General features: G+C 40.5%; 3 protein-coding genes across 12 annotated transcripts in view; 2 read left to right on the top strand and 1 right to left on the bottom strand.

Annotated features, from left to right (window-relative positions):
• Window positions 1–793: 793 nt before the first annotated feature.
• On the bottom strand, window positions 794–2,643 carry tmem126a (transmembrane protein 126A). The gene has a single exon (XM_041797400.1). It carries the CDS (start codon window positions 2,507–2,509, stop codon window positions 1,892–1,894), a length of 618 nt encoding a protein of 205 aa, XP_041653334.1. The 5' UTR covers window positions 2,510–2,643; the 3' UTR covers window positions 794–1,891.
• Window positions 2,644–3,405: 762 nt separating this feature from the next.
• clk4a (CDC-like kinase 4a) lies at window positions 3,406–11,423 on the top strand. Of its 2 annotated transcripts, XM_041797300.1 has the most exons (13): window positions 3,406–3,536; window positions 4,822–4,982; window positions 6,196–6,436; window positions 7,044–7,140; window positions 7,451–7,517; window positions 7,604–7,720; window positions 7,845–8,011; window positions 8,090–8,184; window positions 8,296–8,425; window positions 8,503–8,585; window positions 8,675–8,754; window positions 8,889–8,979; window positions 10,639–11,423. In XM_041797300.1, exons 2-13 carry the CDS (start codon window positions 4,822–4,824, stop codon window positions 10,843–10,845), a joined length of 1,536 nt encoding a protein of 511 aa, XP_041653234.1. In that variant the 5' UTR covers window positions 3,406–3,536; the 3' UTR covers window positions 10,846–11,423. The 2 variants fall into 2 exon arrangements, with proteins under 2 accessions (XP_041653234.1, XP_041653235.1); XM_041797301.1 differs by lacking the exons at window positions 3,406–3,536; window positions 4,822–4,982; window positions 7,044–7,140 and having other exon boundaries at window positions 6,298–6,436.
• A 3,071-nt stretch (window positions 11,424–14,494) lies between these two features.
• col23a1a (collagen type XXIII alpha 1 chain a) overlaps window positions 14,495–24,226 on the top strand; it is a 197,263-nt gene continuing 187,531 nt past the window's right edge. For all 9 annotated transcript variants that reach the window (XM_041797294.1, XM_041797296.1, XM_041797293.1 and 6 more), the window contains exons 1-2: window positions 14,495–15,079; window positions 15,628–15,697. In XM_041797294.1, coding sequence (XP_041653228.1) covers window positions 14,786–15,079; window positions 15,628–15,697 — 364 coding nt within the window. In that variant the 5' untranslated portion in view covers window positions 14,495–14,785. The remainder of the gene's footprint in view (window positions 15,080–15,627; window positions 15,698–24,226) is intronic.

Below are 24,226 nucleotides of genomic sequence, written 5' to 3'. Positions count from 1 at the left end.
CATTCCAAGGAGCATTCAGTGTTTCTACATGACTCATGACGCCAGACAAACACTTTTGGCTACAACATCAATGCTACATTTGTGACTGGTTCCCAAAAAGCCTTTAATAAAAGTCAACCATGCTTAACTGAATGTGTTCTGTTCTTTATGTTCATGACAATAGTTTGTTTGATTTTTATAATTTTTTCTGCCTAATTAATCCGTGTCTTGATCTAGGCATTACAGAAACTGAAGATTTGCTTAAAGAATTACTAAATCATTCCTTAAATCTTGTCAGCTTTTCTTATTGTCACCTGGAAAACTTAATATGTTTGATTATGGAAAAAAGTGAAAGTCTATGCAATGAGAAAAATAAAATATAATTACATTAAGCAGTCAGTGATTCAAACCACATGAAAACTGTCTTTTAAAAGCTTGCACAGAGAGAAATTATTTTCTTAGCTTTTGTCCATATTTTAAAGTGTTTATGTATAATATGAATTTAAAAGGCCAATAAACCAAAACCCTTTCAGAGGCTAGCATATGTTTACCATGCTTGTAACACCTGCAAACGTTTTAACTGCCAGTGAATGTAATGGGCCACAAATGTAACACATGTCAACAGTTTTTTTTAAATTTAGTAATCCCACAAGAAATTTCCCTCAAACAGTTTTCTACAGAAAATGTGATGGCAAAATCCCCACAAACAAGATAACTATTACATTTGCAGGGATTTATTACATTTGTGATTAGGTAAAAAATTCCGACTTAAAAAATTGTAATTATTTCCAAAATGCGAAATGAACATCCAAACTAAATGTTTTTGGTTATTGTTTTTTTAATGTAGCCTACAATGGGTCCAAGTCAGCCTAAGCTTAAGTTACTTCAAAGAATAGTCATGGCAATCTTTGTCATGAAACAGGAAGTAGCTTTCCACAGTCTTAAAACACTGGTAGAGCAAAGAATCTTAGCAAAGTTAATTTAAATATGTCAAAACAGCACACTGAGGAAATTATTAACGTACAGCTACACTGCTCAACCAGGCAGGTTTTTGTTATATATTAACTTCAAATCCCCATCTAAAGTTTGTTTTTAGCCTCAGGAAATTTGTACCCTGTGTATTTAAGAAACAGTTCATAGGGAGAGCCAGCCTTACCCTGTGAATTTTGTTAGTGCGGAATTTTTTTTTTTTTTTTTTTTAACTGTAAAATTACTTTCATTTGGATAAGAGGAACCCACTGATGACGTAATTCAAGAGGAACCACTTGGATTTGCAGAACTTTTCCAAAATTTATATCAGTCCTCCCCTTATTTAAAAATGTTGTGCTGAGATTATGGCTCTACCAGTGTCTTACTCTACTTCCTGTTTCATGGCGAACAAAATCGCAACACCTACCTTTTTTATGTGACTTGAGCTTGGTTGACTGGTACCCAATGACGCTACAACAAACAACGACCACAACTTTATTTTTCAATATTCTCGTTGCATTTGTGGGAAGTTACAATTTTGAGAGAAAGTGATTTTTACCTTCCCAAAACGTAGAAATCACTGCAAATGTAATAGTGATTACATTCCTCCCATGTTTGTGAGAAGTGTATTACTTTTGTGGGCAGTTGTTGCATTTGAAGGTGTTATAATGAAAAATAAAACAATTTCGCATTTAACGGATGAAACTTGGTGTAGATTTATCCACTGATTTCTTTGAGTCAAGGCCGTTTACGTCTATCCCCGGATAAGATATTGAAGACAGATTTATCTCCTCAGTGCAAAACAAAACAAAACATGCATTTGATTTATTTGACGTATTCAACTTTCAAGAAACGATAGACTCCACTTCCTCTATTCGCTGAAATCTCGGCTATATGCCTACTCCATTTGCAATGATGGAGTATACTGCCCAGTTTAGGGTATTTAGTCTTTGAGTTCATCGTGGCTTGAACCAAATGTTATCTTGGCCAGTTTCATGTAAGTATCAAAGTCCCTGGAGCCCAGGTAGGTCCCAAAGAAGCCCTGGAGCAACAGCACTGCTCTCATCTTCCTCATGATCGGTCTTGAGAGCTCCACGAAGTACCGGAGCACCTGGCCCTTCTCTGGTAACGGAGCTGTGCTGTACCTTGACGCAATGGCAATATTGACAGGTAAGGCCAGCAGGATGGGGTACAACCCGGCACCGACCACACCAACAAGCGCACCTCGAATCACAGCGCAGGAAGGGCAGTTTAGGTCACCGTACATGAGGGGACTGGACACAGCTGCGTTGTACAGAGCGTATGTTGTCAAGAAGGGCAGCACGGCCATCGGCAGGGACGTTGAGAAGGCCGCCTGTTTGATATTCAGAGCTCTGCGGTACAAACTGTTAGAAATCAGCCCTGCGAGGCTACCATTTCCTCCAAGATACACGGGTCCATAGAGAAACAGTTTCTGATCAATGTCAGGCAGTTTATCAAAATTGTTTGCCAGCATCTCAGCAAACGTTGCTCTTGTGAGCGCTCTTCCGGAGACGCTGGCTTTCTGTATATCCTCCGACATCTTCTGCAGTAATGCCAAACCAAAAGTGAGAATTCCTCTCCTCTGTAGCCAGAAATCGTTGTTCTTAATTTTGATATCTGGGTTGTCACATTAGAGTAAGGTGGTTGCGGGGATAAGGAAAGGGCGCTGCCATGTCTTACCCACAATTCCCAGCTTAGAATTGGTGCAACACTATGCCCTGCGTGCGGTTTGTCAGGCAGAGTAATTAAGCTGATAACTATTAAATGTATATATTTTTCATCGTGTTTGTCATGCAAAATAAGAAATTATCGAAATTATATATATATATATATATATCTTTAACAGTTTTCCAAAAACGAAACCCATTCTTTAGAAAATCTTGAGCTTGATGCTCTAAATATAGTGGAGATTTAGATTTCAGGAAGGATGCACAGTTTCCACTGTGGATTCTTTCCACTTCCTGGAGAAGACATCAGCTCCCTTATTAGCTTCCTTATTACTCATTCAGAAAAACTGCACTTTAACATATTCACCAATATACCTGCGCATCTCGATTTGCACTGTATACTTTGTGGTGTTTATATTCTATTTTAAATCTGTATATTTTGCTACTCTCTTTTCTACAACAATCAATTTAAATGTTTAGACCCTTAACATTTTCCTCCTCCTTCCTTTTATTATTATGCACCAAACACAAATTCCATCTCCTTGTAAAAGAAAATTTATTTGGCAATAAAACCTGATTCTGATTCCATTTTATCAATTGTTAGAAGTCTTGTCGTTGAAGAGGAATTATTGTAGTTTAAGCCCCGTTGCGCCGTTGGATAAAAGCCTTAAAGAAGACTCTACCTGAACGAATACACTCAGGGAAAATTACACCCATTTCTCGACTGAGTGGGCGTTGTTATTGTGAGTTGCGTCATACATTTGTTTAAGAACGTTCCGTCGGATTCCAGGAACATTCGCCATCTTTGAAGAAGAAGATATAGGAGTGTTTTTTTTTTTGTTTTTACCTTTCACATAGTCGTAAAACCGAGACCTTCGACCGTATAATTGTTAATAAAAGGTAAGCGTAACCATTTGATTACATCCAATCACCAAACGTCCGTTTCTTACAGTTTGGCTACTCTCACAATATAAGCTAACGTTAGCTGATTAGCTTTTCAGAAACTCTACGTTCTGCTGTTCTACAGAGCCCAAATACGACCAGTTACCTCCGGCTAGCATCTAGATTTGTTGAACTCACAGCATTGCCAGTCGGCAAATTCGATTGCAGCTTTTGTCTTTGGGGGTGAACGACACGAAATCGTTTAACATAATAGTTAATCCCACGGGCTTGGCGGAATGATGGCGATATCATTGTATAGGTGGCTAACTGCTAACAACGTTATCATGGCCTACAAGTAACAGGCCTCAAGCTCGAGATTGACTGGTTATTCGACGAAGTTGTTTTATTACAAAAATTAAACGTCCTAATTTTTACTTATTACGCCTATATAAACCACTGATTGCGTAATAAATTGTGTTGTTGGCGCAACAGTAGACAACAAACAACAAAAACAATATAAATGTCTAGCCGTAACAACAACAGCCGTGAAAACGTTGGCCATACGTAAACGTCGGTCCGTGAGTACGAGAAGGGTATGGCTGCAGGTGCTCTTGGTGGGTGCTCCAATTTCGAGCTCTGTCCTACCAGCTAAGTATTAACAAATCAAACCTGCACGAAGTCAGAGCACATCAAAATAATCATTGCTCCTGTTGGACTCCTGTTATTATTTTATGGTCACTGAGTGTACATTGAGTCTACAAAGCGCGCCACGTATTTTGCAGTCAGCCAAGTTAAAGTGTAGATAGTGGTGTTTTGTTTACATTGAACGTTATTAACGGAATAGTGCTTAAAGGTTTTACAAATTTATCACTTTGCTAAACATCACGAATCTATTATATTGAAAGTGTTACTCACGAAGTGTCAGACATCTATTATAAAGTGTTCTCCTTCCCTGATACTACATTTTCAAATAGCTTGGTCGTCGGGCCAACTCCACAATTTGCCAAGACATCTAACTATACCGTGAAAAAATAAAACATATGTATTCACACATAAGGGGATGAATAAGAGTGTATTTAAAATGATTAGTAAAAGGTTGTTTTATGTTATCTAAAATTATTTCACCTTTATTACAACTTTCAGTCTTAGCTCACTGCAGCTACATGTTGCACAAAATAGGCATTCCTTTGCATTTAGGGATGAATATGTCTGTCACAAGCCTACTGTAATGTGAATAGCTTTTTAAGGGATTTGCATGATTTTCACGTAATGCCATTTTCACCTGTTTTTCTATATCTTTTAGATGCGGCACTCGAAGCGAATGCGCTCTCCAGGTGTGTGGCTTGATGAGTACAGCTGGGAAGAGAGAATGGAGTGTCGTAAGCGAAGAAAACGGGACTCCCGTAGCAGTGAGAGAGAAAATAAGTCCAGGAGAATTTATCGTCACCAAAAGACATATGAAGGGTAATTATAATCCTTTTTGTTTCGTGTATAACACCTGCACGATTCATTTTACCTTGTAGGGTCTGAGCACGTTTTTATTCCTCCTGCACTTGTTGTGTTCAGCAGCGCTTTTTTGACCTGTATTCAAAGGCTATTTATATTCCTACTGTCAGGCCAGTATGTATGTGATCAACCTTAAAGGCATGTTGTGTTACCCATAACTTACATGAATGGAACCTTGGGGTTTTTTTTCATAGTAGATGCTTTGGAATGTTTTTATTCATTAATTGTAAGGTGTGTTTTTTCCTCAGTTGGAAACTTCATTGTTATCTGTTTTAGTTGCGTGCAGTGTTTTCGAGTTTTGCAGTTCTACCTTTTTGTGTGCATGTATGAGAGTCCACGAGGTTACATTAGATGTTTCCAGATCTACTCTAATTTTAAGTCTGTAGAGAGGCAGACTTCTTCCCAGGAGAAAACTGACACCACCAGGGTGCTAGGGCCCTAATAGTTTATCAGTTTTTTTTAGATTCCTAGGTACTAGCATGGTGTACTGGATGGGTAGATCTAATATGTAGACATATATTAGGCATGTAGGCATATATATAAGACATGATATGTACCATAGTTATGGTACACCAACATAAAGGGAAAAGACATTTTGCTCGAGACATATCTAACTCTGTTTTCATATTGGCAGAAATGTCATCGCATTTGGTTTTCACTCTTGGCCTACAAAGTTCTGCAGGTGTAGAATCACAGATTGTATTACGCACCATCAGGTTGTGCTAAAAAACTTTACGCAACTTTTAATGCTTCACACTTAATCTCTGCCAATTTGGCTCGCTGTCAAGGTTCATGGGTTTAAAAAAAGGCATGTTTCTGCTTGCCAAATGGACAGCTGTTACAAGGCTGAAGTTGTGATGTATTACTGTCTTTATTTTACATACTCTTAAAAGAACTTTTTTATACTGGAACACTGTAAATAAACCGACACCTCTCATTGAACAGGAAGCTTGGTATGAGGTGGGTTCAAGTAAGTATGTTGCTAATTACAAATGTTACATAAAAGGATGAGGGGATAGGGTGTCAGGCAATAGGCGGACCATTAGCACCTTCATATACAGTCTTCATTTTAGAGTGTGATCATTGACAAGACTCTGGACTGTCCCTGACTGGAAAGTTTCTTCCTCGTCTTAGATTTTGAACTGTTTGTCCTTTTTTTTATTGATTGCAGGCAGTATCTGGAGACCCGCAGTCTGAATTATCGACTGGATTCAAGGGAAGGGCGCACCAGGGACCGCAGCTTTAACATGGCCTGTGAAGAAGACAGTCGTGATGGCACCTGCAGGGACAGAGATGCAGACTGGCATCACTACAGCAAGTCATCCGGGCGTAGTGGTCGCAGTAGGCGAAGCAGCCGCAGGCACAGAGACAGAAGGCGCAGGCGTAGCCACTCTCGTCACAGGTCTTCCACGGTATGAAAACCTCCACCCCTCTCCTCATATCTATACCACCAAATCAAATGGGTCATATCTCTTTGTCTCTCTGTATCCGTTTGTGTGTCCTACTCTTCACTATTAAGCATGATTTCCAGTAATGACAAGTAGGGAATTTTGGGAGTCAGGAAGTAGGGGGTTGCAAGTGTTTGTAAATGTAAAAGAAAAGAGGACCCAGAATTTGTGCTGAAACCTTAGCTGGCAGTTATGGAAGGTTGTAATATAAAATTAAGCTTTGCCTGTAGAAAGAAGAACTACATGTAGAAAGTGTGTAAACAATCAAGTTCAGTTTTTTTTTTCTGTACTACTGTGAGAAAGTCTCATCTGAAAATCTTGTTGCCATGTTTTTCTTCTGTAACACACACTATGTGGTGGCTGGCGCCCAATTTCTCTGACGGGGCTGAATTTGAATTTGCTGCTCCGTCCATTCGCCTGGCGGTGTTACTGAACGGGCCGAATCTATCCACCCCTACACCTCCCCCCCTTGGCCTGGTTGAATGAATGACGATGTCGCATTGTGATGGCCTGGTGCTGGCTGGCTGATGGGTTATTGATGTGATGGCGGATTGCGGCGGTTCCGGTGCAGAGGAGGAGCCATCACCGCAGGAAAAGATCCAGGAGTGTTGAGGATGATGACGAGGGTCACCTCATCTATCACAGTGGAGACATGCTGAGAGCGAGATGTATAGAATATATACCTTTTTTTCTACTGTTGTTCACACTTTGTCTCTCTCACTCTCTTGTTGTCTGGTTTTTACTTCCAAACATAAATTTAGAGGCTGAGCTATTTGGGCCAATAGATGTAATATTGCTTTGGTTACATATTGCATATTGTCTATGTAACATGCATAGCTTTGAGATGTATTTCAGTGTTCTGAAGTGTTTATTGTAGAGTAGCTAAACGGCAATATAACATCAGGAAGTAAATCAGCCGAAGGGCAGTGCTCTGCCATCAGTACTGCGTCTCTAACTTTAACTCTCTATTTTCTGTAGATGAGATTGTGTGTACTCTAGGAGAGGGAGCCTTTGGGAAGGTGGCTGAATGCATTGATCACGCTAAGTAAGTATAAATCAGGAAAGTCTTCTTACACTTTTCTTTCTCTTTCTGCCTCATTTGATATTAATCTGTCTGATGTATGTTTGCAGTAATGGAGCTCGAGTGGCTCTGAAGATCATTAAAAACATAGACCGCTACCGAGAGGCAGCGATGTCTGAGGTAGAGGTGCTTGAACAGTTGAAGACCCTTGACATTGAAAAGAGATAGTAAGTTGCTTGTTTCAAAATTATACCACAGAAGCCTGTTTACCCTGCTGATATCCTATTTTAAGCCATGTTTAAACTTCAGTGGCAAGAAACTTACTTGTATTTTCCCTTTCCTCTTCTTCAGTGCTTGTGTGCACATGCTGGACTCTTTTGAATACCATGGCCACATTTGTATTGCCTTTGAGCTGCTTGGCCTCAGCACCTATGATTTCCTTAAGGAGAACAACTTCCAGCCTTTCCCTATAGATCACATCAGGCACATGGCGTACCAGATCATTCGAGCAGTGAGATGTGAGTAATGAGCATAGAGGCTGTATTTTTTTTTTTTTTTTAAACAACTTTTTAACCCCCTATGGTTTTATTTCTCAGTTCTCCATAAGAACAAGCTGACTCACACAGATCTCAAGCCTGAAAATATTCTATTCATCGACTCTGACTATGATATGGAATACAACCCTGGCATGGTAAGCTACCCAAACACTCAGATGAACCATAGTGGCTTTGGTATATTCAGAAGTGTAATACTTCTTTTTGCCAGCTATTTTGAATAACAATTGTTTCTGTTTTTTGCCCAGAAACGGGATGAACGAACATTGAGGAACCCAGATGTGAAAATAGTTGACTTTGGTAACGCCACGTACGAACATGAGCACCACACCTCTGTTGTCTCCACACGTCACTATCGTGCTCCTGAAGTCATTTTAGGTAAGTGGCTGTTTATTAAGCAATGCACTGTACTTCAAAAAGATGGCTTCTTGTTTATTTGGTTAACTTTGTTGTAGATCTGGGCTGGGACCACTCCTGTGATGTCTGGAGCATAGGCTGTATACTCATTGAGTACTACCTTGGATCTACCCTCTTCCAGGTAGGTGGCTGTAGAGGGTGCAAACAATTACTTAAACATTAACTTTCAGCATGGCATTGACAACAAGGCTTGTATATTTTCTTGCTTAGACTCATGACAGCAAAGAGCATCTAGCCATGATGGAGAGAGTCCTGGGCCCCATCCCAACAGACCTCCTGCAGAAAACAAAGTAAGGAGAGCATACTTATGGGCTTATTTTACACCATTTCTGTGTTTTTTAAACAGTTAATTGGACAGCTAAGCATACACCTTCAAAGGGCGTTTTAAGACTTTATAAATGTGTAATGTTTTTGTGCCTTCCAGGAAACAGCGGTATGTTCACCGGAACAAACTTGACTGGGATGTGCACAGCTCAGCAGGGAGATACGTCCGCAAACACTGCAAACCTCTGAAGGTAAGGGGGGTCCTTCTTGAATTACTCTTCATAGCACACCTCCACTTATGGAGTGTCTAGAAAATAAACCCTCGCAAACCCTGTAGCCTTGATAACCCTGAAATTTTGTGTCAGGCTAGATCTCTGCTTTAGGCCATCAGTACTTCAAAGATTTGTCTGATTATAACCCTGTACTGAACGGCACCAGAATAAGGACGTGTGGAAATGAGACCTTTATAATTTTCCCTCGGTCTGAAAAAAAAAATCCTGAATTGGTTTTTCCTTAACAAATGTAGTACTACTTTATATTGATATATTAAATGATTAGAATCAGACGATCAGACGATTATTTGTCTGAGTATCCTGTGTGTGGTGTCAACACGATTAATTTGCTGCTCCTAATCGCGTCGTAGCCTCCCAGACCCTGAATCGGAAATATCAAACGTGTTTGATATTTACGATTCTAGATCATAGTGCCGCTGACAGAGTACCCACAACAACCAATGAGAGCAAGCACATCGGGTAGCGTCACCAGATGGATCATACGTAGTACTTTCACCGCTCACAACCATAAACACAAAGGTACCTTAATTCCAGCCAGGATTTCATCCTGAGTCTTTCCCTTGTTTTATGATAGTTGCTGCACATGTAACACATGCCAGGACTCTGTTGTGGAGAGACAGCAAGACGGTATCAACATCCGTGTTTCTTGTCTGAAGTCACATGATCATGCGAGGTCGTTGGCAGGTCAGCAGGTGTGTGGTCTCCAGTGATCTGATGATCTGGCTGAGTCGTCTCGTGTGTGCGTTCAGAGGATTGAAGATGAAAAATCTTTGGAAATTGTCCTGAAGTCTGTGGTCTCCCACGGTTTTAAAATCGTTTCAGATTAAAAAATCGTCTAGTGTGTGGCCAGCCTTAGGGTTTAGCTGAGGTGCATTGACCCTGGAATTTCAAAAAACTCCACGGATGTGGCTTGGAGAGGAGGGGGATAAGACACCCATTCTTTTGTACTGCGTCATCAGCCCACACTACACAGTCTATGCTGTTTTTTCTAATTAGATTATTAGCCAGAATGAAGCCATCTAAGGCAGAGATGCCATGAGCTACTTAAGAGTATGTAACAGTGGGATATGACTCTGTAGAAAACACAAGTTCATGTTATCAACCCCATTTTAAAAAGAAAACTGGGCCATTTGCCAGCTGAGGAAAATTACTTCTCTAACCACAAACCTAGAAGATGACAGCAGCATCTCTGATTGGTGCATCCTGCTTGTTAACCCAGGAATTTCCACTAACGCCGCCGCCCCTGAAGGCAATGGTCATTAAAGAATAAGTTCCATTGACAAAAGCAAGCACCACATAGGTCTCTTACCTCCAGATCAGCCAAAAGAAAAAATGTAGAAGGCAGTCGCTTTGCTTATTTCTAACACAAAATCTAGAATTTAAATACTTATTACTCAAATACTGAAATTTGGATCCTCTCTGATTATAATACCTTAATCCAAGGGTTTTCCACTGAAAAAGTGGTCTTGGGGTTAAGCTACAGTTAAAATAATCATGTAAAGGTTGTTTGTAAATTAAACTAAATGTGATCCACTCAGTATTATTGCACAAATATCAGTTGATCAATCCTGTTATTAACCAGTAAAGTTGCTATTGTTCTGTCTTTGTTGTCTTCAGACTTACATGTCATCAAAGGGTGATGACCACCACCAGCTGTTCGACCTGATCGAGAAGATGATGACGTATGACCCGGCAAAGAGAGTCAGTCTGGAGCAGGCTCTTCGGCACCCCTTTTTCTCCGTCTACCACAAAAGCAGCAGCAGCAGCAAAACCACGAGTCGAAGAAGTAGCAGCAGCAGCAGCAGCAGCGGCAAAAAAGACTGAAGTCATGAATGTGTAACCCTCTGGCTGGGTACTGCGGTCAGGGCTCGGCTGTTGCTCTGACGTTTGTGATGATGCTCAGTGCCAGCCTCTATTTCCTGATTCTCCAGGAGAGATGAACTTTGACTGTATCAGTCCACTGCCCTGCTTTTCTTTGTCCTGTTCTAAGCCAGTCTTAATTCTTAGTGTAACTAATTGACAAGTGTTTTTTTTCCAATGTGGCATGTTTTGATGTAACCCCAGATGTTTTTTTATTTATTTGCTGTTGGTATTGAATTTGTAGCTCCTAAGCAAATTCTGGCAAATGTTTTTATTCACAAAACAGCCCGGTGTTGTCAATTTTCTCTCTATGCATTGTCAGAGGGCTTATGGGTAATGTAGCGGATTGAGAATTGCTCTACCTTACATCAGTCCTGCCAGTAAAATTTATGCAGCATTGGAGATGTGAAGAAAAAGAAAGCTTTTCAGGGCAGAAAACTTTGTATATAGATTTTGTTCAGATTTGTGTTTTTCACTGTACAGTTACGTAACTTTTGCAGTATCATGTACATTTCTCATTAAACATGAACCGATCAGGTAAATTTTGTGAGTTGTTTGGTCTTTTTGACGTAGTTGCAGTACCTACAGTTATCCACAGGATGGCAGTAATGCGCTGTAGTCTTTCACATGGTTCTCAGTGAGCAGAAGTGCTCCTTCAAATGGACAAAGCATAAATCTAAGTCAGTATTCAGTTTAGTATCGTTTGGTGAATTCTTTTTTCTTTTCTTTTGAAATGGCTCATGATACAACCTTAATGATAGTCTTAATATGTGAATGGATTTTTTTAGGGAATTGGTGTGGTGTGCAGATGTGATGTTTAGAAGATACCATTGCGAATAATGGGAACTGGCTCCTGTTGAAGTGTAAGCTTTCCTTTCCCGCACTTTTGTTTTTCTAATGTAGAAAGATTTAAAGGTTGATCTGTTCATATAAGATAAACCTTTATTTCTTTTCTTCATACCACTCAGCCTTGATGGTATATCATCTGTGTTATTCAAAGGGTGTCTTTCACCCAGTCAGTGAGTTGGTTTCATTTGGCCTGCTGAGCAATTTGGTGAGATGGGACATTTTGGAAAATAATGCAAGACTTCATATTTTTGAAAAGGTAAGCACAGTGAGAGTAAATTATATGTACACACACCAATCATAAATCATACAGTTGGACGTGATAACATGGCAAAATAGTCTCTCTTTTGGGAGCTGAAAAATCCAGCTCTGATTGTTATGTTGAGCCAAATGATCCGGATCACCAAACAGAGTTTGAATTCCCATCAGTACTTTATCTGTGTGAGGGAACAAAAAATAAACGTAGTCAACAGTCAGAGCAGACAGGGCCAGCTCTAGGCATAGGCCTTTTTGACTGTGGCAGAAGGCACCACGCTGAGGTGGGGTGGGGGGGGGGCAACATGAGCGCTGAACATTTTGAATGAAACACCAAAGTAACATGTCAAATCCTGACCTTCACTCTCAAACCTCTGTGCCCCTCGGTCCAGCCTCTCCCTCTCTCCCCACACCCCAACAGCCCTCCTAAATAATACGTATAAACTGGCATTTCAAAAATGACATCACCTAAAACAGTGTTTTAAAATAAGATGGCACTTTAAACCGGGTTTTTAGCGGTGTTTCAAAATATATCGCTGTTTGAAATGACATTTCAAAATAAAATGCTGTTTCAATATCATTGTAATTAATTTTTACAATGTAAACGCAGTTTTAGACCATGTTTAAAAAGCCCATTTTGAACCCAACTGGACAGATATTTTATATAAATTCTACTGTCATATAAAATGACAGTGCCATGAAAAGTATTTGCTCCCTTTCTGCCTCTTAATGTTTTTAGCCTATTTATCACACTTAGATGTTTCGGATCATCAAACCAATTTTAATGTCTCGCAGAGACAACCCAAGTAAATTAAAAATGCAGTTTCTAAATGATGATTTTATTTATTAAAGAAAAAAATCCAAACCTATCTGGCCCTGTGTGAATAAGTAATTGCCCCCTGAGCTCTAATAACCGGTTGTGCCACCCTTGGCAGCAATAACTAAAATCAAGCCTTGGAGATAACTGGTGAAGAGTCTTTCACATCATGGTTGAGGAATTTTGGCCCACTCTTCTTTGCAGAATTGTTTCAACTTAGCCATATTAGAGGGTTTTTGAGCATGAATACCTGTTTAAGGTCACACCACAGCATCTCAATTAGATTTGGGTCTGGACTTTGACTTGGCCACATCAAAAATCAAAACCTTAATTTTTTTTTTTTGTTTTTTTGTTTTTGTTTTTGTTTTTGCCATTCAGAGGTAGACTTACTGGTTTGTTTTGTGTCGTTGTCCTGCCGCATAACCCAAGAGCGCTTGAGCTTGAGGGCACAAACTGATGGCTTGCTCTCAGGATTTTCTAGTAGACAGCAGAATTCATTGTTCCATCAATCACAGCAAGTGGTCCAGGTCCCGAAGCAGCAAAGCAGCCCCAGACCATCACACTGCCACCACCATGTATGACTGTTAGCAAGGTGTTCTTTTATGGGTCACACACCTTCCAAAAAGTTCAACTTTTGTCTCGTCAGTCCACAGAATATTTCTCCTTAAGTATTGGGGATCATCAAGATGTTTCTTGGCAAATGTGAGCTGAGTCTTAGTGTTCTTTGTTATTACATTTTCATATATGTCTGCCTATCTATCTGCTATCTATCTATGATCTTCCATGATTTAACCCTATAGAGCAGGGGTGCCCAAATTCTTTTCAGTGAAGGGCCCAAAATGAATCGGGGTGGAGGGTCACGGGCCAAAACTAAGCATTCATGTTGCAGTGCATGAAATTAAATATGCATATAGCATAATTGTGCAAAATAATAACTCATACAAAGTAATTTTGAAAATGATTAACGCTATTCTTTACTGTTTCACAGCATGAAATTGCTCAACAGGGCCACCCCCCAATGTAACACAATGTTAATTAGTAGTCAGGAGAGGAAGTGCAACAATAAATAAATAATAAAAGAAATATTTAGACTGCTGGCAGTGGGAAATTAATAATAATTGGGAAAAAAAAATCGAACATGGGCAGCGGTCCAAAAATAATAGCTCGTGGGCCAAAGTTGGCCCGCGGGCCCCAAATTGGACAGCCTTGCTCTAGAGGAGGACAGGCTGAAATATGGCTATTTGGGACTTAACACCATCCAGTTGATTGACCGGGAGACGAACAGTTGAGTTTGAAATTATTCTACATTTGTTCATATTTCACTAAAGAGAACCTGAATTAGAAATGAGTGATGAATGGGTGTTTATTCGAGTTCTGAAAAATGTATCATAAGCAAAGTAGGTAAATATTTTAACATTTGCAACAAGGAAAAAAGAGTTATCTCTCTGTCACCTTGAACATTTTGTAGAAATTTTCTTTGCCAGGAAAACAACCATTAAAAAAAAACACCCTTAACTTCAAGGACAACACAGAAGCACAGCGGGGCTTCTCATTGATTAGGAGTTGGCCAATCACTCCCTCGCTCCCTCACAGCTGTCAGTCTGCAGCCTCCCACGTGGTCTGCAGGGCGGGCGCATCTCAACTGGTCCAACATGCAACTTTTAGGGAGGCAAACAATTGGACCCATTGGTAGTTGCAGTTGCGCATCCATGCAGGATACTCCCCAACAGGAAACATCGACCTGCACGTTAGTTGGCGCCTTTCTCTGGTTGTCATCTAGATCGCTCCCATCTGTGCGCACCACTGCTGCCTCTTTTTCCAGGACTAATTTAAAGACAGCGCTTTGAACCCCGAGCTCAGTGAGCAGGAGTGAGTGTGATAGCAAGTCCACGGAGCCGGGCTACGACTTTGTTGTAAACCTAAATCAACAGAATTACCTATTTTGTTTTCTTTATACAAAGAGGACGTTTGGGGCAGAATTTCAGCATGGATACAGCCAGCGACTCTAACGGGGAAAGTAAGCCGGTGTGTAAGTGTGCGCCGAAGTCCGTGGTGCAGCGGTGGCTTCCAGGATTTCATATCGCTCTGTGCCTGTTGATGTCTCTGAGCTCCGTCACCGTGTGTCTGCTCATGAGCTTCAGAACTTTCCAGCTGGAGAATCGTCTTCAGATGGAGGTGGACAAAGCGTCTGTCTTCCAACCACAGCACGCGGCTTTTCTAAACGAGGATGGGACCCTGATTCCAGAACTGAGCAATTCCCTAGGGAGGCTCGTGGAAGAGGTACCTGTATAGATCAAAAATAAAGTCATAGTTGCTGATTAAAACGCCAATTTTGTGTGTACATCTCTCTGACTTACTGGGTGCCTGTGCGTAAAGTGTGCGTAATAACTGGGAACATGTGCAGCGAGGTTTACAAACTCAGACTTGGCATTTTTTGGCAACTGCACCTCAATTATTCATGCTTAAGTCGATCTTTTTTAATGCATAACCTTAGGGATCAACCATGCATGCACCTGGCCAATTAGTTTGCAGTTGAAGCTCTTTATAGGGTGACATAACCACTGATAATAGACACTAACCTTTAATTTATCACATGGAAAAAGTAACTGATTGAACTCGTTTTTTTCCAGAGCTTGATTTAATAAGTGGGTTATTATGATCTAATGATTACAATTGGTAGTGATTGCATCTATTTTGAATCTTCTTTGAAGTTTGATGCTTTCCTTTTATTCTCAAATTTTACCAGCTTTCACTGCTTTAAATCGAGAATGAGTGCATGTGCATGGTCTGAAATGCATCTTACACAACTTTTCTCTGTACGTCTGCAGAAAATCCGACTGATGACACCAAAAATGCGGACAGCGAGGGATGTTGGTCAAGAATGCATCTGTCCTCCAGGTATTTGACTCTTTTCTTTGTAGCATGGCTTCCTAAAGCACAAAATCCCTCCCCAAAACCAGCATCCTATCAGAGAGAAGTTAGAGTGCAGACATGACTGACTGCTTGTGAAACCTGATTGTCCGTCTGCCTGGGATGCTTTTGGCAGCTGAACTGTACAAGTGTGTGTTTCTGTGTGGAGGATTAGGGCCCCTGAGCCTGTGTAGGGCCCATACTGTGACAGCAGGACTCAGCACTCAGCAGATCAGTGGGGTCTGGGGTGTCTAGCCGGAGCCCTGATGCCTGATGTCAGTGGGGGATGCTCGCTTTAATAGATGGAGCAGCCCTGTGCCAAGATCGACCACGTTTGGCTTGCGGTGTTCATTACAGGGCTTGTGATCATTCCACGGGTGGAGAACAGTGTGTGATCCACATCATGTTACACACACAGTCCCCTGTTACGCCTGTAAAATCAAAGAAAGATGTATTTCTTTTATTTCAGAGGGGGAAGTTGCTGTGATTTGATGTGCCGTGTCTGATCCGCTGTGTGTTTAATAGTTTACATGAGTGGTTTTACCTCACCTGTAGAGAGAAAAATTGTTCTCCACTGCCAGAGAAAATCTCTGGCTTGCAACAACAGGATGTGTGCGTTTTATTGAAGCTGGCATTCATAACATTCCAGATTTCACAAAATCGCAACTCAAGTGGAATCTAAGGATTGTTGCGGAGAAGGGGGAGTCTGCTTGCTGACATTTTCTTTTAGTGTCTAGAAAGTGTGAAAGAAGTTCTTCTGGAGTTTTATCCACACATGTGGCATTTCCTTCCCATTCCCTACCTCCTTTCTTCCCTGTTCTCTTTGTCTCTGGGTGTGAATGACCTCGCAGCAACAACAAGAACAGGTGAAAGCGTTCACAAGTGGAATTTATGGCCCACTTTCTACAAATTCTGTTTTCCAGTCTGAAGTCTGCTGTGCCAAGATGACTTGCTGCCTCTGGCTGGCAGGTCAGGGAAGTTGGCATGGGTATTTGTTGATTGCATTCAGGAGGCTCTGATACTGTTAATGCAAGTTGTAGTCCTCTCCATATGGTAGAGTTGTAGCCAGAGGAAGCTTGTAAAATGCAATTTTAAAACCAGCCTGGATTGATTTTGGAGGGTACTCATGTTTTTTAATATTTTCCTTCATTAGATGATATTATTGTATCAGATTTTGCATCCCATTTTCCTTTTGATTTTGCAGAATTGCTGTGTAATCGAGTGGTTTTGGCACTGAAATTCAATCCCTCCACAACTATTTAGGAGGATATTTAAAGTTCTTTCTCTGTGGTTGCTGATCTTAAAATGTGGTCTTTTGTTTTAGAGAAAAAAAGTATATTTATTTATTTATTTATTTATTGTGGCTTTAATGAAACTGAATGCCTGGAATTTTTTCAAGTTTAAACAACAGGATTGTTTAAGACTGCTTCTTTATGTTTTTCTATAAAATGTGTTGACATCATAAGAAGCTGTCTCAGCTAATAAACTGTGATCTTGGTACTTTTAGGGATCAGTTGGTGGCCCTTGTAAGATGCATTCACCCATGCTGTGCTGCGGCTTGATGTATGCATCCCATCTGTGCCACTGCTAGACAGCGTACATGCCTCTATAATGGTTCCACAGTGCTACACTTCTTGTAGCACTGTATGTGAGTCTGTGTCCCTGAGCCTTTGAGGGGCCGACAGAGGCACCTCTCTCAACACGAGTCTGTAAGAAGAGACCCTCCTCTCTCTTTAGCACCAGCTCTTCCCACCTGAAACTTGAATCTCTCAACACCAGGATCACAGGCTGAGGTATTTCTGCCTGGATGTGTGCGAGAGGCTGAGTACCACACAGCATGAGCAGCATTTCTGCCATTAAAGCTATTCCCTCCACTTCAGGGGGCTCGTCTTTCAGTGTGCATGAAGACAGGGGCCCAACAGGGGGCAGCATTTGTGCAGCAGCAGGAAAATATGATGATGTTGAGCTTTGCACTGACACTTCAGGCTGAATGACTTTGTTATGGTGAAAAATGTGAGTATTTGGAAGGAAACCCTCTGGTGTCCTAGCAGAGAAACTGTATAAATAGTATTTTACTCTTGATGGACGTTTATCTTCTGTTTCCTCTGTGCTGAAGCAGCATTGTGACACTTTTATGCTCACAGAAACGACTCGACCAGCAGTCGTAAAGTCTTTGCAAACTATCTGACAGAGCCAGAACTCTGCTTACAAGCTTCAGGTGTTTGCTATTAACACCCGCCTGTTCTCTCAACATACACACGCAATGTATGCTCGCACTATAATCTACGCACTCATTCATTACACACATTAACACAACACCTTTGGACTTGTTTAATTAGAAGCATGTGATAGCTGTATGTGTCCCATGTAAGGGGAGTGAATTGTCATCTCCGCAATTTGCATTTAAAGGTTGTTTAACAGGTCTGATGCTGTCTAGGGGGCATCCAGTCTGCCCACACTTCTTGGGCACAGACCCAAAATGTAATCCCAGCCAGAGACAGTCATTAATGGTACTTAGACACCAGTCACTGTGAAGTAAGAAGGGCCTTAAATAATGCAGCCATAAAAGTAAGGGATTTTTTAATGTCTTTTCAACAGTTTCAGGCCTCCTTTTTCAGCGCCGTTCAAAAGAAGCCAGCTAATTTGTAGCTTCAGGAGGTACATTATAAAGACATGCCACTGAAAACAGCAAAAAGACAAGCTATTTAATGTTCAACCTAGAAATGTGTAAAGGTACATGTATTCATACCATAACGATTCAGTACAGGCCTCTCGGTACGGTACAGACGTGCACTGAACAAATACATGTGGAACAAAGCTCATTCACAGATGGAAAACCAAAGACCAGCTCACTGTCACATGGTCCTGGCAACCACACAACCACACAACCACAGCAAACAACAGCAACAGCCTGAATATTCCCAGATAAAAGTGTCCTGTTTAGGAACACTTTGTTTCCCAGTAAAATACAACAGTGGACAAGTTGCGCTGACATTATTCAGCAGGTGTGTCGCTGACAGCACGTCGTCCAGCAGATCAATCAAAGCTTTTGAAAAGGCACTACTTAAACAAGAACGTCACTGTAACGAGGAGGAACAACAAAAAGTCTCACCAGCCAGTTATTAATGTCCTATTCTTTAAGATTGTTTTTATTATAACAATGGTGCTCTGGCTCTGTGAATCAAATTAATTTTACCATCAACTATCAGCCTCATAGGAGGGGGAGAGTAGACTCCTTCATGTCTGTTGCAGCTGCATCATAGGTAAAGTAATCCTCAGATTTCACATGCCTCTAACCTCTTTTTTTCCGCCGAGACAGGCTGTGAAAAGTTCTCCCAAACTTTGTAGTAGGTCCCATTGGTTAAAAAAGTAGTCCAGTGCTGATGTTGAAATCAGCAGGAAAGATGCTAATTTGCATACTTAACAAGCTAACTCATGGTTGTATGATGATGTGTTCAAATTGGCTGGCAAATTTTAGTGTTTAAAGAATGGGTATAAATATGTCAATATATCAATTAAAAAAACCTAGTAATTCAAAAAATATATTTATTTATTAATATTTTTAATCATTGTAAAACTTGTGGAAGGAGGTTGCAGCATTATTAATAATTTAAATGTAATTTATTCAGCCTATTTATTTTAATTCAATTTAATTAAAAAAAAAAAAAGTATTTGCTTCAATCACCGTACCGAAAACGTACCGAGCCGTGACTTCAAGACCGAGGTACGCACCGAACTGAAATTTTTCTGTACTGTTACACCCCTAGCTCAAACTGATAAGCTTGATTGTTTTGGGGAAATTAACACACATTTTGATGCCCAAAAAGATGGGACAGAAGCCTGTTTTAAATGGTGTTTCATCACCTTTCCATCCAAAAACACTTACCAAGTGTCCGGGAACTGAACATACCAAGCGTCAAAGTGATTTGAATTCCCATTCTTGCTAGATGTAAATCTTTAATGTTGGTTTTTTGTAGTTATACTTCTTAATATACCACTAATTTTCAGTGAGAGACAGGTCTTGAACTGCCTGCAGGCTGGTCTGGTGCATGCACTCTTTTATTGTGAAGCCATGCTGTTGTGATTCCTGCAGAATGAGGTTTGGCACTGTCTTGGTAAAATAAGCAGTGACATCCTGAAAAGACGTCGTATGGATGGAAGCATATCAGGTTCTGAATGTTGTGTGCACCTCTCACTATTAATGGTGCCTTCACAGATGTGCAAGTACCTGAGTCCATGAGTCCCAATACACTCTCGTTGATGACAAGGGGCTTCAAGACATCATCTGGGTTGCCTCAGATGACCCGTACCACAGAAGGCCTACGAGAACTACTGTCACAAGAATCCGTGAACTGTATGACAGCCAAACAAAAAAAACAAAAAACAAAAAAACAGTTTTTTGTGCCTCAGATGTCAATAAACAGCGCGTTTTCAGGGGGTTTCCAAAATGTTTTGGTGAATTTCTCCATGATAATATGGCGTAGAAACACGGTTTGAATGTCCGCTGAAACGGCAGACTTTAAGCTTTCCACTACATCCTCTCCTGTGTACGACGTCTATTTTAGGACATCCTCAGGTCTGAGACTGAGGTGTCAGATCTCAGATAAAAAGCATCAGGTCTCAGGGAAACATATTTATGAGATTGATATATTTATATATCCATAGATGGTGTTTTTTAAAATTTGACTAAATACATTAATAGATATATTTTGCAACATCTTCACCATGAACTCACCCCAACATACAGACTTTTAAATACCAACTCGTAAACTCATTTGGACTGTCATTAAAAAGAAAGGAAGACCACCTGAAGGCTCAGGAAAGGATAGCTTACCTTCAAAAGAAAGCAAGAGTGAGCCAGATAGCAGGTCCTGATAAATGCTCTACAGCTAAGAATAAACTAATTAATAAAGTCTTTTAAGGTGTGACTAAAAATTAGCATTGCCTGAAAGCCTTGGTGCTAAGCCCCTCCCCTTTCAACTCTATTGACATTCCTTCCGTGTTCCATTTTAATTCTCGTTTTAGACAGTGTACCAAGTTTTTGGGAATTGTAGTTCGTAATTTCAAGCTGTGCATACTTTGGGTTTTGGAAGGCTGGATGTGTTAGATGATCTTGCTTTGGACCAAAGACATAGGACATTTATAACTAAGCTTGTTTTATGAGTGAAGGATTTCCTCTACAGTTTGTTAAAGATAAAAGCTTTGTTGCATAGCTTTGAGTTTCTACTTTTGTATCTTGCGTCACAGAAGGAGTCCCCTAGCCAGTAAAGGGCATCCTGGTCTTTGGTGTTAGTGTATATGAGGGCAGGAGGTCAGACCCCTGACTGTGGGCTCGGATCAGTTTTCATCAGATAAGAGCTCATTAACGCCTTGAATGGGAGAACAGTCCCCCTCCATATGTGTATTTGTGTTCATTTTAATAAATGAAAGAGCTTACTTACTTACAGCAGTTTCTTGGTGAATTCAGTATAAGAAAATATGTTTGTTAGAAGAAGTTCTTTTCTTTTTGTTTAAACTAAACCATTGGTACTATTTTCCAAAAATTCCTACATATTTGGTTAATTATTGTTCTGAAGTGGCACTTTATATGAAGCTGAGAAAGACAGTATTTCATACAGTACGTCCATCTAGGATCAACCTTTCCCCCAGGAGGCAACACACTCTCCCCCGCTCAGCTTCCCTATTGAGGGGGGGACAGGGAAAGCCTTGCTTTGGAGAGATGGAGGGAGACCCACAAAGGGGCCTAACCCCCTTAGGGCTGGCATTTTGTGTTTAATGCCATAATAAATCAGACAGGAAGCTTGTAGCCACCTATACAATACATCACCACAGGAAGAATACATGCGATCCATTAATGAGCCATTAAAAATAATAAACGCAGGAAATTTGTTTTCATAAGTGCTCTTGTTTAGGATTTGTTCCATTCTAGCTGTAGGCGGTTTCCTGAAGTATTGAGATGCTGGCGATCAGGGAACAAATAACTTTGTGTGTGTGTGTCTGAGTCTGTTTCCTTGTGCTTCTGTGTGTTTTCAGCCATATATTTCCTGCACGTGTGCTTGTTTTGATGTCTCGAAGCATATGTTTCAGTGTGCAGCTCTGACTGCATTGCTTTAAATTCACTGTACAGTTATGAACACGGTATCTGGTAGCAGAAAATCCAGGTGGCTTTTTACATGATCCCTCAGGGGAAGTGGGGATTTTTCAAAGCTGGGGAGAGAAATGCAGTTTATGCAAAGCAATATAGTTTGTGTCCTGCTGCTGCAGACAATCATATGTGTTTGCAAGCACATGAAAACTTAAATCTTCCCCAGAGAGTTAGTGCAGTTAAGCGTTCTGCTCCAGACAAAGATTAAGTCAAACGATGTTCTGTAACACAACCTGGATATTGAACAAATAAAAACTGCATCTGAAGCTGTGATTTACTGTATGCTTTAAAGGAGAAATGTTCCCAGAGATGTTGATGATTGAAGACCATGGGCAAATAAACACAGGAAAATTAAAAAAAAACTTCAGTTGCATCCGTCACAAATGAGATGAATCAAAAAACTCATAATGCAGGAGCTCTGTGATGATTTCTTTCTGCCTGCCAACAGACACATATATTTCAGAACTATCCAAACTTTTATTACAGCACTAAATTTTGAAGCATGAAAGAATTTTTTTTCCCGGTATTTTCTCTCTGGCTTAAACTTTCATATAAAATACCTTGTTTGGAGAGTGCATTCTGATGAATAGAGGTTATTATCTTAGATCTAATTAGCTTCTGTGTATTTTGTGACATGTGTGACACTGTTAGGGTCAAATTTTCACTGTGTACATCAGACCCTGAAAGAATCAGAAGTGTATCTGGCTTAGACAAAGATTAGATACCAATACTGATTTCCTAACAGTGTTATAAAAGTGTTCAAGTTATCCGACTTGAACAGTTGTAGCATTTTTTTTATACTTACTGATTTTTTATGAGTTTCTGTTATACCTGTTAAACTGCATTTAGATGTGTCAAGATGATCTGATGAAGTTCAACCCAAACAACAGAACAGGGTAGTCTGGCATGGCATGGTTGTTGGTAGTCCGGCAAATTCTGACTCTACTATTTGAATGTTACAGCAGAAAACAAGACTCATCAGACCAGGTACAAATTTGCCAATCTCCTACTGATCACCTTCTCCTGATCATTTGTCGAACATGTGTGTTTAATCACTTAAATCACCCCTCTTTCCCATTTTGATGCTTGGTTTAAACTGCAGCACATTGTCCTGACCATGTCTCCGTGCTCAAATGCATTGGTTGCTGCCACATGATTGACTGATTAGCATTAATGGGCAGTTTAACAGCCATACCTAATGAAGAGATCTGCTAGTGCAAAGCAAAACTTGAGCCGTACAACAAACAACTTGCTCCCCCGTCTTAATTTGACCTCTGAGGTGTTCAAAAACATTCTTCTGCAGGTGCTAAGTCTGTGTATATGTATATTGTCCTATTATCCTGTTCGTTACTATCCTGACTTTTGGCAAAGCTTTTGATTTTCCGGTCGATCTCTGTTCCAACCCTCACCTGTCTTCATGAGTTCTGGGTAATGACCGGAAGAATGAGATCACAGATACAAGTGGTCGAAATAAGATTACGTCAGGAGGGTGGTTGGGCTCAGTCTTAAAGATAGGGTGAGGAGCTCGGACATCCGGAGAGATCTTAGTGTAGAGCCGCTGCTCCTGCACATCAAATGGAGCCAGTTGAGGTGGTTCGAGCATCTGATCAAGTTTCCTCCTGGTCGCCTCCCTTTGGAGGCCCTCCAGGCATGCCCAGCTGGAAGGAGACCCCTGGGCAGACCCAAAATTCACTGGAGGGACAATATTTCTCATTGGGCCCGTACCAGAATCCCTCAGGAGGAACTGAAAAATGTTGCTGAGGTGAGGGATGTCTAGGTTGACTAACTTTGCCTGCTGCCACCGCGACCCAACCTCAGATAAGTAGAAGAAGATGGATGGATGGCTAAATTTTGTTTTTTGACTCATAAACAAAGATAAATTTGAGGATTGGAGCATTGTCATGCTTGAAATTAAACTTTTCCTTGACATTACTTGTACAAACATTTGAAAAGTACAACACAGGCACATTTTGCTTGAAAACTGGATCCAAAAAGCTTTTAAGGTTTTCAAGTACTCAACTAAAAGAAACAAACAAAAAAATATTAGAACTGCCCCTCCTTCTTTGTCTTTATTAGTATTTTTTTTTCTGATGGACATTTTATGAAGACAGAAGAAGCAGGAAAAATCCATCTTCCCTTCATTGTTATTTCTTGCAGGCTGCTTTGCATTGAGCATTACATCACAGCCTACAGATACCATCTTATGCACAGCTCTGCTAGCCTTGTGTCCTGAGGTTACTTCTACTCTTCTATTACTGTATCTGTTATCCTCTGCTCCCTGTTAGAGTCACATAAAAATGAGTGACTCTGCTTGATATCATGTTCTCATCTGGAGGATGATGTTGGACAGCGCCAGAGTGTTCAGTTTATTT

The sequence above is a fragment of the Cheilinus undulatus genome, linkage group 10 (assembly GCF_018320785.1).
Source record: "Cheilinus undulatus linkage group 10, ASM1832078v1, whole genome shotgun sequence".
Taxonomy (NCBI): domain Eukaryota; kingdom Metazoa; phylum Chordata; class Actinopteri; order Labriformes; family Labridae; genus Cheilinus; species Cheilinus undulatus.
This window is presented reverse-complemented; position numbering and strand designations above follow the sequence as displayed.